Source organism: Prunus persica, chromosome G7 (assembly GCF_000346465.2).
Source record: "Prunus persica cultivar Lovell chromosome G7, Prunus_persica_NCBIv2, whole genome shotgun sequence".
Taxonomy (NCBI): Eukaryota; Viridiplantae; Streptophyta; class Magnoliopsida; order Rosales; family Rosaceae; genus Prunus; species Prunus persica.
The window spans coordinates 1,245,494-1,258,529 of record NC_034015.1 but is presented as its reverse complement, the minus strand read 5'-3'; the positions used below and the strand labels follow the sequence as shown (position 1 = coordinate 1,258,529).

At 37.8% G+C, this 13,036-nt stretch overlaps 1 protein-coding gene and 1 long non-coding RNA gene across 2 annotated transcripts; one reads left to right on the top strand and one right to left on the bottom strand.

The window, feature by feature from the left end:
• LOC18770140 (ankyrin repeat domain-containing protein 65) lies at window positions 272–1,929 on the top strand. Its single transcript, XM_007202972.2, has one exon. The coding sequence runs from the start codon at window positions 273–275 to the stop codon at window positions 1,887–1,889; it is 1,617 nt and encodes a 538-aa protein (XP_007203034.1). The 5' UTR covers window position 272; the 3' UTR covers window positions 1,890–1,929.
• On the bottom strand, window positions 4,237–6,115 carry LOC109950158. Its single transcript, XR_002272457.1, has 2 exons — window positions 5,803–6,115; window positions 4,237–5,248 (listed from the first exon to the last, which is right to left on the bottom strand). It is a non-coding gene; the product is annotated as an uncharacterized LOC109950158 (long non-coding RNA).

Here is a 13,036-nt window from a genome sequence, read left to right as displayed (position 1 = left end):
CAGAAGAGAAGATATCCTTAGAGACGCCGAATAGAACAAGTCAGCATTGTTTTTAACACCCCCCACTTGGCACAATCTCACCAAAGCCGGCCTTGGCGTTCCCTGCCTTCTCTTAAACTCCAAACTTTCCACCTTCACTTCCTTCCATATTTCTCAATCTCCCTGCCTCATTTTTTTTCATGGTTTTTCTTGTCTACCTCCTAACTGTTTCAACCCCAGAAATTTTACCCATTAGTTTAAGTTTGTATCCAAACTGAAAAATCAATCAAGATATGGACAGGCTCATAAGTTTGGAGCCATCAAATTTCGTTGCAATAAGGATCGAACCGGGACAGAAATGCTACGGCCAGCTTACTTTGCGCAACGTTATGTACACCATGCCGGTGGCCTTCAGGCTTCAAGCGCTCATCAAGAATCGCTACACGGTGAAGCCCCAATCCGGGATCATATCTCCCCTAGAGAAATTGACCATAGAAATTGTGTATCATCTTCCACCAGGGTCAAGCCTCCCTGACTCATTCCCTTATTGCCATGACTCTTTTCTTTTGCATAGCGTGGTTGTGCCCGGAGCAGCCATCAAAGACTCTTCGTCCACGTTTGATGCCGTTCCAAATGACTGGTTCACCACTAAGAAGAAGCAAGTGTTCATAGATAGTGGTGTGAAGATTATGTTTGTTGGTTCACCTATTTTGGCACAACTTGTGGCAGATGGTTTGATGGATGATATTCGGGAAGTTCTTGAGAAGAGTGATCCTTCTTGGAAAGCAGCCGACTCGGTGGATTCAGAGGGTCAATCTTTGCTTCACTTGGCTATTAGTCAAGGCCGGCCTGACCTTGTCCAGCTACTTCTCGAGTTCGAGCCTGATGTAGAGGCTCAGAGCCGGTCAGGGTCTAGCCCACTTGAAGCCGCCGCTTCATGCGGGGAGGCCTTGATCGTGGAGCTTCTATTGGCCCGGCGTGCAAGCACTGAAAGATCCGAGTCCTCTACTTGGGGTCCCGTTCACCTAGCGGCAGCAGGTGGGCACGTGGAGGTTCTTAGGCTTCTTATAATCAAAAGAGCTAATGTTGATGCAGTGACAAAGGACGGTAGCACGGCTTTACACCTTGCAGTTGAGAAGCGAAAAAGGGATTGTGCCAGGCTCTTAATGGCGAGTGGGGCAAAAGCTGAAGTTCGTGACAGCAGAGACGGCGATACTCCTTTACACATAGCTGCCGGGTTGGGGGACGAGTACATGGTGAAGCTGTTGCTGCAAAAGGGTGCTAATAAAGACATTAGAAACTTTGCAGGCCGAACAGCATATGATGTTGCATCGGAGAACGGGCACACAAGGCTGTTTGATTTGCTTCGACTTGGCGATAGCTTGTGTATCGCTGCGAGGAAGGGTGAGGTGAGAACAATTGTCAGGCTGCTTGAGACAGGCGCAGCCATCAATGGAAGAGACCAACATGGGTGGACAGCTTTGCACAGAGCTTGTTTCAAAGGGAAAATCGATGCGGTTAGAACACTGCTCGAGAAGGGCGTGGATGTGGATGCTAAAGATGAGGATGGATACACGGCCTTGCACTGCGCAGCGGAGTCGGGGCATGCAGATGTGATAGAGTTGTTGGTGAAGAAAGGAGCTGATGCTGAGGCTCGAACTAATAAAGGTGTGACTGCACTGCAGATTGCTGAGTCCTTGCACTATGTTGGGATTACAAGGATACTTGTTCATGGAGGAGCCACAAAAGACAATAATATGGCACATCTCCTGTCACAGGCTTCAGTTGCATTTGGGAAGAAGTCTATGGGTCTAGAGGAGGATCTCAAGGGAGGGATGAAGAAGAAATCGAGTCGAGCTAGGGCTCTTCGTGGGAGCTTCGATCGTTCTATGCCATTGGCTGTTCTTTAGCTATGCTGGATTATGTTCGGGGTATGGATGTTTTGTTGAATTAGGGTTTGTCACATTTAGAGGTCACAATGACACTGCTTTTGTCTCAAAGTACGTATATGCAGAACAAGTTGTAGACTCATTCATAATATGTTCATTCTAAAACACCTAAATATTTTGTAATTCCCTAGCTATATGTTAATAAATATCGTATGTATTGTATATGTCATAACATCTACTGGATGGATTCAAGAGAGGCAAAAGACAAAAAGACAGCATGATCATTGCTTTGGTTTGCTCGGAATTTTGCCCATTCCGCATGTTTTTATTGTAGTAATCTTACAAAATGAATATAATTATCACTGTTGTTTTTGGAGCCCATAATCTTTTGCGTAGTGTGGTAGAATCTAGCAAAGCCCAGATAAACTCTCAGGCCAGCCTTTCAACAATTGTGTGATATGATTTATGGAACGACATACATAAAATGGCCCAAATTATTAGTCCAGATAAACTTTCTTCCAAAAATAATAGGATAAAAGGAAAAATTAGGACCGTTTGGTGGTGTTTTCGGGGGCCGTTTTCAGTTTTTATTCTCAGAACATGCTTGTAATTTGCGTTCGGTGGTGAGGGTGAGAAAATACAGATTTTTTTTTTATACTGAAAACAGATTCAAAGTTTTAGTTATATGTCAGAAAATGTTAAAATGATGTTTTCACTTTGGCATCTTGAAATTGTAGTTGGTGGCAATGTCTTCCAAACAATCGGCGCAACATCAACTTCAAAAAGTGCACCAACTTATCACTAATATAAAACAAGGTTTCTTCACACTAATACTCTTTGAAACTACTGTCAAATCTCATATTACCCCCTCAAACTTAAAGTGGCTCACTTACTCCACTTGACCGTGGTTTGGTGACCTATTTTGCCTTCTGCCTTCAATTCCATCCAAAAGTCTATTAACTATGATGACATGGTAGAGGTTTTTTTGTAATTTCATACACATAGATCATTATCCACCAATTGATCTTGAAATTTAATGGAACCTCCCAAAAGGCAGATCTCATCGATCAGAAGATCTTGAAATTTCTGTAAAAAGCTATAACGGGCGTCGACCAGAATCCTTTTCCCAATGCTCAAATCAATATGGTGAATGCCAACTTCCCAAGGCCAGACCAACCTAAGCCAAGGTTGGACTTAGGTGGCTCCGCAAAGGCTGCGGCGGAAAGAAGGGCAAGGGAGATTCAGGTAGACCCTAAGGCAAAAGGCAAGGCCAAGATGTACCCAGAGGTGACCAAGGTTCTCGAGACGAAAATTCCAACCAAGGAAGAACCTATGCCAATGCGAGGTAACTCTCGAGTTGGTTCAGCCAAAAGCCAAAGAGCTAACTAAGGAACCAACCAAGGGGTTGGTTAAGGAGCAAGTCAAGGATCAAGCCCAAGTGTGCAGACCTAGGAGTATGATAACTAGTCCGACTGAAAATTATGGCCCACGTAGCCCAAAGGGCAGAATGGAAGTAAGACTGAACATCAGACACACAAACCTATTTTTCATCTTACACTTTTCTTTTTTTAGACTTTGGATTTTACTTTTCAATCACTTAGTGTAGCAAGTTCTTCCTTTCCTTAGTGTAAGTTTAAATTCTTGCAATTTACATTATCTTGTTATTTAAATTCAAGCTTATTTTAATCGCTTTCATTTTTATTGTTATTGAATTTTCATTAAGTTTAAATTCAAGTTTAATTTAGTTTACCATTCTTATCGTTCTTATTTCGTTCTTGTTTATTTATCGCTTTGATTTATTTTATCGTACTTTAATTCTCCTCTTTACGTTATTTATCTTACACACTTTACTTTACGTTATTTATCTTACGCACTTTACTTTATAATTTCTAAAAAAGTCTGCTATGTTAATGTATGTTTAAGACCATGGATAGTAACTGGCAGTTGGCATTCCATTTTTATTCTAGTGAGTTCTATATCTTGCTTAAATATGAGCATTTGTATTTGACTTTAAGCGCCGAAAAACAAAAGCAGAATTGCAGCCAAAAGTATCATTGTAATGAGTCTCTCTTATCAGTCAAAGAAAGAATATTCAGCAATCTGAATTCCTACTTCCGCTGCTCTCTAACCCAACAAAAGGATTGAAATGACAAATAAATTTCCGATCAATTTCATATTCGATACCAAGCATACGCCAACAGTTAATAATATATGACTCTCATGCAAAAAGTAAAAACAAATAAGGAAATGCAAAAGACAAAATGATAGCATGATCATTGATTTCGTTTGGTCGAATTTTTGCCCATTCCTCATCTTTTTTTTTTTGGTACCATTTTAGTAATCTTACAAATGAATATAATTATCATTGTTTTTTTTTTTAATTTTTAGGGCCCATAATCTTTTGCAAACTGTGGTAGTATACAGCAACGCCCAGATAAACTCTCAGGCCAGCCTTCAACAATGACTCCTGTGTGATAAAATTTATGGAAAGACAGAAATAACATGGCCCAAATTATTAGCCCAGATAAACTTTCTGCAAAAAATGAAAGGATGAAATGAAAAATTAGAGCTCATTTGGTGGTGTTTTTGGAGGCCGTTTTTAGTTTTCATTTTTTGAATACGCCTGTAATTTGCGTTAGATGGTAAAATTAAGAAAACGCAGAAAATGTTTTCTGAAATTAGATTCAAAGTTATAAGTCAGAAACTTTGGCATTTTGACATTGTAGTTGGTGGGGCAATATCCTTCCAAATAATTGGCGCAACATAAACTTCAAAAAGTTCACCAACTTGTCACTAATATAAAAAACACCGAGGCATTTTCCAAGTAAGATGAACTGATAAACGTTTTAGTTTGACTTTTGTCCTCCATCCTTTTATTTGAATTTTTATATAGAGTAAGTCTGATTACATCATTTCGTATTGCTAACGTCCTTGAAACCATTTTTATTTTATTTTTTTATTTAAAGGAAACTTTGATTGATGGGGTTGAGTAGAAAAGGGAACGATCAATGGTTGGTGATGAAAAAGGGTATTTGTCTGTCATAGATTACCAACCAAGGAAAGGAAAAGGATTTGTCCTCTATGAGGTGGGTTGGTGAGTTTAGGTATTGTATCATTGTAATTTGGATGTACAACAAATATCTTTCTGGTCTATCCTTACCCACTACTGACTGGTTTTGGCTGACCTGAGCTTTCTAGAGAAGAAGAGAAACATACAAATGTTTAATGGTCTTTGGTCAATTGGGTTTTTCAATCTAGAAGATAATTATTTATCAGCACAACACAAACATGGTACAAATTATCAGTAAGGAAATTCAAGCATCCCACTTTTCTATTCACCATATCTTTGGAAGATCTGAATCCGAATAGCATTCCCTATTCTAACCATAAACAAAAGAAACACATTATGTAAACATGACGAAGTCATACAAACAAAAATAGGAATAATGTTGGTTTCTTCGTTTATAGTAACAATAGAAATACCCAATCCTATTATAAAAACAATACAAATAACCAAATCTTTTATTTTTTATCAAGTGAAGTTGCAATCATAATTCGACCACAAAAGACCAAAATACAAATTCACCAGGGGTACATCAATTACAACTCAAAAAATATAGTTATCCTCTAGGCACAGCCGCAAAGGGCCCAAATCTTTCATTTATTAAATTTTGAAAATCACACAATCGGAATAACTTCTTTTATCAATAGAGAAAGAGATGGCTCGAACTTAAGACATTTTTTAACATAAAAAAATAAATATATACTACTGGACTAATAATTATTTGATACAATCCAAATATTAATATGTGAAGAACTTAGACCAAAACAAAAGAAGGAAACACATGAAATAAATATGGGAAGGAAAAAAAAAACATAATTTAACATTTGAATAAATATATATACAAAACTTGAAACTTTGAAGGTGGCTTACCATAAGGAGTCAAGGACTCGTCGCTTTGGAATCGCTGGAAAGTGAATCGTAGAATAAAAATGTGGAGAGGTTTGAGAAACTGAGCTCGATCATGATTCATGAAAAAAGAAAGCTTTTTGCTTTGGACAGATATCATAAAATGAGTTGATGAAGTAAGTGCCAAAAGCCTCGCAGAATTGCATTGCTAATTCTGATGTAAGTGCCAAAAAGAAAGCTGTCCGTTGTGTTTGTGTGTTTGTGTGTTTGTGCATTCGAAATTGCAGGGGAGGAATCCGAATGCGGAAGTCGATAAAATAGGAAACGATGACGACGACAAAAATGGCAACAGATGAAAAGTACTGCAGTCTGCAGTGCGCTTCACTAACTATTATCAATATCACCTACACCTACCATGGACAAGACGTGTGTTTCACACGCCCTGACATCACAAAAGGGGCCTGGCCATTTATTTTAGCTCACTCAAAACTCGTCACAAGCATTGAATTCTTTTCATTTAATTCTAAAAATTATTTTCTTTATTATGTAAAAGCCATAGTGTTTTATTAAGGCTTATTTGCTGTAGTACCTCCCAAAATTTTGATCAAATTTCACTTTATTCCTTGAAAGTTAAAATGGTTCACTTAACTTTCTTAACCAAGGTTTGGTGTTCTAGTTTGTCCCCTACCGTTATCTTTATTAATAACTCCGTTAATTTTAATGACGTGACATGACTATTTTAGTCTTTTTACCACAAGTGATGATGTGTCAGATGTATGCCCCATTTTTTCTGTTTAAGTAGACTAAAATATTAATAAAAATAATTAAATAATGTAATTACTTGTTAATATAAAAAAAAATAAAAACTGGAAAAAAAATTAATATTTAAAAAAATCTCTTCTTCTCCATCTCTCTCTCTCTCTCTATGTCGTTCCCTCCCCTTCCCCTAGCTTCACACTATCAGACTACAACCACCACCTAACCCAAAGCCACCCTCACCACCACCACTCCAACCCTACCCAACATCACCCACCCAGCAACCAACCCCTACTGCCCTCCCACCACACAACTTCTCAAGACACCCCGACCTCTCTTTCTGTTCCTCTCTCTTCTCCCAAGCCCAGCCCCGACATCCACAGTCACCCACCCTGCCACGACCTCCTCCTTTCTTAGCCCCTTATTCTGACCATGCCCCCTCTTTCCCAGCACAAACCATCAACCCAAACCCTTAGTCCACCCCTAAAAACATGGCGTCCATCAACGACGGGTCTGAATCTGGCGAAAATTAATATATGAATGTGGGAACTTGATGTTCCTGGACTTGTTTGGAAATTTCTTTGCTGGCCAAATACCAAAATATGTATTTACCAATCTAGGCCAACTTGAATATTTCAATTTCTCCATTAACCATTTCCAAAGACCACTGCCATAAAACTATCCCAATCTTAAATGCCTCCATTTAGCACTGAACCACCCATAATGGGTATGGTGATTTAGATGATAAGTTTTGATGTTTGGATATGTGGGTATGGTGGTTTATATGGTGGAGGGATATAGGAGATGGCAGTGGGGAGTAGGAGGGTTGGTGTGCGATGGTTGCTGGAGAAAAGAGAAAGATGAAGAAGAAGATAAGTTTTTTATATTAATTTTTAAAATTTTTTTAATTAAAGAAGTAATTAATTTACTATTATTATTAATATTTTAGTTCACTTTAAGCCAAAAAAAAAAAAAAGAAGTGGAGTCTGCACATGACACATCATCACTTGTGGGAAAAAGACTAAAATAGCCCTGCCACGTCATCAAAATTGACGGAGTTATGAATGGAGATAACGGTATGGGGCAAAGTGGAACACAAAACCTTGTTCAATGAGGTTAAGTGGGCCATTTTAACTTCTGGGGGATAAAGTGAGATTTGAATAAAGTTTCAGGGGATACTACAGTAAATAAGCCTTTTATTAATGATGAATGATGAAACAAGTACAAAAAATGGGGCTATGACTTGAGCTATGAGGTTCGAACCTCAAACTATTGGTCTGTAAATTAAAGCTTTTTTTCACTCGATTAGACCCTGTTGACAACAAAATTAATATTCTATATTACTCTAATGTACGGGAAGGAGATTCGAACTCAGGTGTGATGAGGCAGACACACTTCTTTAATTAACTGGCTTGACCCATATTTGCAACAGTATTCTATTTGAATCTAAATTTTTAAACTTAAAAACATAATTTAAGTCCAAAGCCTAAAAATCTGTTTGGATGCCCAGTTTTGAAAATCCAAACCCAATTTGAGTCTAAAAAATATCCAAATTCTTGAAAAAAAAAATAGAAGAAGTTATTTTTAGAATGCTTTTAAAAAGTGATTTATAAACAGTTTAAGGGTTAGTTTGACATTGCTATGTTGTGAAAATAATCGCTGCCATATTTTCTTTAAAAGAAAGTAGTTTGGCATTTGGTAAACATTTTGTTAAAAGTGATGTTGGTACAATAATCAATTTCTAAGTATTTGGTAAAAAAAAAAATTGTGAAAGTATCGTGAGTTGTGTATAATGACTAAAAATGACATTATGTTGAAATAACTTTTCTGTTAAAGTGTTTGATAAAAAATTTTGAGTTCTCTACTTGAATAGGAAATCAAATGCCACTTTTTTTTTTTTGAGACCTTTTTATTAAGAGGAGCGATAATATATTAAATCACAGTACACTATACAGATACTAAGACTTTAATCCATGACATTTTCTAAAAGAAACAATACTTTAAATCACTACACTAATACAGGTCTTTGCTGCCTCTTTATTTATTAGATGTGCTTGTTTTGATATTGACTACACAGGGTAGGGATTGTTGGAAAATGAATTGCTTATTCCGTCCCAACCGAATTGAATCTGGCCGCATTTGAGCTAGCCATTCAATTCCTTTGACTTTATCCACCGACATTTCTATTGTCCACCCAACCAAATATACAAATTATCTGATTGGGCCGCCGACAGATCAAGATCTAAAGTCATCATCACCGCATATGAACACTTCCAACATTTCAGCCATTCTAGTTTATTTATTATTAGTATTAACGATTAAATAGACTTTTAATTGCTGTTATTTTTACACCACTGTTTTATTTCTTTATTCACTTTATCTTTACATCTATCATGTAAATTTAAAAAAATACTATCTTATTTTTCAACCCACTATCATTCTTAAAATATTATTTAATTATTAAATCAACCAAAACCCAAAATCTCTGCAAACACCTTAAATTCATCAATAATGGCAGTCACTAACAGCTCTCTGCACCAAAACCATCATCAACCAAACCCTGCTTTTCAATATCTCTTCCAAGCCCTCGACCGCATCTCCCTCATTGTCTCCCAGAATCCAAAACAAGATCAAGAGCCAGTCCCACTGTGGCTCATCACATAGAGCTACATCATGGGGGGAGGACCCAAATACAAAGCCTCCGCGGAGCTCAGAGAATCAAAGTTGCGGAGGAAGTATCTGATGTTGGAATTTTAAAAAGGTTTTAAAAATTTAACCGTTTTCATTTATTTAATTATTTTGAATGTTTTATTTTATTTATTATAGGAATTATACATATTTAATTTTCAAGTTTTATTTCTATATTGAATGCCTTAATTTTCTAGTTTAATGTGGTAAATGTTACATATTATTGGATGCCTATAAAAGTCCTCTTTCACATTTGAACAACCACAATACACTATCAGAATATCACTGTTTTCCTCTTTTCGGCTGAAACGACAGACAGAAGGAACTTTTCGTCATTCTTCTTTTGAGTGCAGGGCATACCACCACCAAACCACGAATTTGGACTTAAATGGAATTTGAGTAGATGGGTATGTTGCACTTCTAACTTCTGATCAAGTGATTGATCGGCCAAGCAAGAAACCTCCTCTTGGTCTAGGTTCTTTCACTTCCTTGGGCTCAAGGATGGTTAAGCTTCGTATGGATGTTTTTGTGATTTTTAGGTTTTTAAGTGAAAAATGTGCAATTAAATTAAATGAGCGTTTAAATGTAAAGACAAGAATTAAAGTGCAATAAAATAAATCAAATCGATAAATAAAACAAGAACAAAATAAAAGCGATAAGAACGATAAACTAAATTAAACTTGAAATTAAACTTAATTAAAATGAAATAACAACGAAAGATAAAGCAATTGAAATAGCTTGAATTTAAAAGACAAGAAAATACAAATTGAACAAGAATTTAAACTTACGCTAGAAAAATGAAGAACTTGCTACACTAGGTGCTTGAAAAGTAAAATCCTAAGTTTAGGGAAAGAAAAGTGCAAGACGAAAAATAGTTTTGTCTGTCTAATGTTGTGTGTCTGCTGCCTTCGTTTGGTGAAGTTTATATAGGGTGTTTGTTGGCCCATGGGTTGGCCATTTAATGGCCAAATGTCAACTCTTTTAAAATTTCTTTCCTTTCGAGAACCCTCTAAATCCGTGGGATTGCATTGATGGAGATATTCTGACATGCTTGATTCTTTCTTACTTTGGAAAATTCTGAATTATCATCAACCTCTGTGATTTCTTTCCTTGTGAGGCCTCCGTCACGTGCACATAATCCTCCGGAAATCCTGGGCTCGAATCTATGGTGTAGGCTTGGACCTCCGAGCTCTCCACCCATTTTTATTACATACGATATATAATAAAATTTATATTTGTCTACACACACACACACACAAACACACACACATACATATATATATATATATAATAAGACAATTAAATTTCAACCTCCAAACCCTTTAGCTTGATTTGCAAAACACCCAAAGACTCCAACCACCAAAAAACCCCAGACACTGGCCTCAAATTCCCAAGGCTCCGGCCTGCTCCGCAACCCTCCACATCTTCGACCACAATTCCCCAAGGCTTCGGCCGCAATATTCCCACAGCTCCGGACTACTATAATCCCGCAACTCTCAACTGCTCCAAATCTCGGCCACCAAACTCTATCAATCCAAATCCAGGCCGCCAAGCTCCCTCAAATCTGGCTCCAAGCTTTAACAAAACTAGGCTCCTTCGAGTTTTTAGCTCCATCAGCAAATCCGGCCACATCATGCAAGCCTCAGGTCCTCCGGACGCAACCCGGTCGTATCCCGCAAGCCCCAGCTCCTCTGGTCACCAAATCCAGCCACAATTATGATCGGGTTTTCCCTTCAAGCTTTATCCGGCAGTAGTAGAGTACAGCTCGACCGTCACGCTTCATCGTCCTAGACACAACTCAAGCCTCTAGCCCAGTTGTAAATCCAGCGCTGCTCGTCTGCCAAGCTCCTTCAATTTGGCTGTCAAGTTTCGACAATTTGGCCACCTTCGAGCTTCTAGCCAAAACCTGGCCACAAACACTCCATCTACACTAGTACTTAGTCCGACCACTCGTACTTTCGGAAGGTGCCCGGGTTGGGTGAATTCTCACCACCCTCAAACAATCACATACCACAATCACCACTACAATCTGATTCTCTCCTCTCCTACTTTTTATACTTTCTCTAATTATATTATTATTTTGGGCAATGGTTCTGTGACTTAGATACTTATATCTGTCTATGAATGTGCTTATAGCGGATCTTGAGCTTGTGTACAAGTGGTCATATCTTGGAGTCTTGTAGACCTCCAGTACCTACATGTGGAGAGGCTATAAAGGCTTTAGGACAGCGTCTTTGACTTGCTTCACCATACCAAGCTCACCTTTTTACTTTTAATTTATTTTGCTTTTACTTACTGTCAATTTATTTTTCTTCAGTTTTATTGTACCCTAAAGGCTTTCCAATTTGTTTATATGTTATTTATAATATAAAGGTTTTTGTATTTAGCTTTACGAAAAAGGAAAACTATAATTTTTATAACATCTGAGGCTAGAAGAGGCTGAAGAACTTGAATTGAAACCAAGCCCGTTGAAGAAACAAGTCAATTTTCACACCAATACAGCCAAATGAAGTAGAGGGTCCTCTGCCATGGCTTAGTCGTGCCTAATTTCTCCGTTGTGTTGAGAAAAGAGAACCCCAAGCCACCATCAAGCCTTCCGTCGACGCTTAAGATGGACCTTTAGGCGAAGTGTTGGTCAAAAGTGAATGGGATTTTGTCAAATTCGAGAATGAGTAAGTTGGTGGCTGCAAGGGAGAAAAAGGTTGATGGAAAGGAAAAGCTATGTGAGTATGAAGGAATTGAAAGGGTTTGTCTATTAGATTCCATACATGTGCTCATGATCTTTCACACAACCTGAAATACATATAAGACATACCTGACCTCATCTTCACGATCTCCGAACTCATTCAGTCGTAGTAGCAACAGTATGAGCGAAAAATGTAGGGAATGTGCCAATTGAAGGAAACACTAAATCCTAGTTATGTTTAGCCACAAAGACAATGCTACAAGTAACCTTAGGCAACAAAAGCTTTAAAATTTTAATTTATGAGATTTAACATAACTAATTCCAAGTATCTTGAGGTTTGGTTAAGATTGTTCCACTCCTAGACATTCTAGACTAAGAGAAAAAAGTATAGAAACCTTACCCTTGAAGCACTACTCAAGGTTGACATCCTTTGAGTTGATCACCTTATGAAAGGCCTTGAAGATTCACCAAATCACCAATGGAGGTGATCTCTAACTTTTCTACACCAAGGAAGATGAAGGAGATGATGCAACCTAGGAAGGAAAGGATGCTAGTTCTCACTTCCTAGGGTGGCCAGTTTTGGCTAGGTGGGAGGAGCAAGGTCGTGTTCTAACTCCTCTCTTGAAACTTGCTCAAAAACCCTAATTTTCTCAAGTGACAAAGTTCACTTATATAGACACACAAGAAGGAGACCAAAGTATCCCTCCAGGTAAGACCAGCCATGGGTTTTCATTAGGTCTCTTGGGCTCATACAGTCATCCTACTATTTTTCACATGTCTTAACTAACCCAATGGGTCCCAGCCCAATAGGCCTTGAACCTAATTTTATGGTTTAGGCCCAAATTACCCTTTTGCCGCATTATCTTAATTAATTCAATCTCCATTAAATTAATAAGTCTATGCACATCATATTTATTTTCTTTCATCTAACTTTATCAATGTGTGGTCCACGAAGTTCTAATTGGTGAGGTAGTGGGCAATCCAAAACTCTATATTGATTAATTGTGAATTAAAACTCCCTTTTAATTCTCCCTTTATAAGAACTAGATTATATCTTTGTTCTCAGGGCTTCCACAAACCATGAGTGATGTCTAGTAACATGTCATGGTTGCCCAATCCAATATAGAA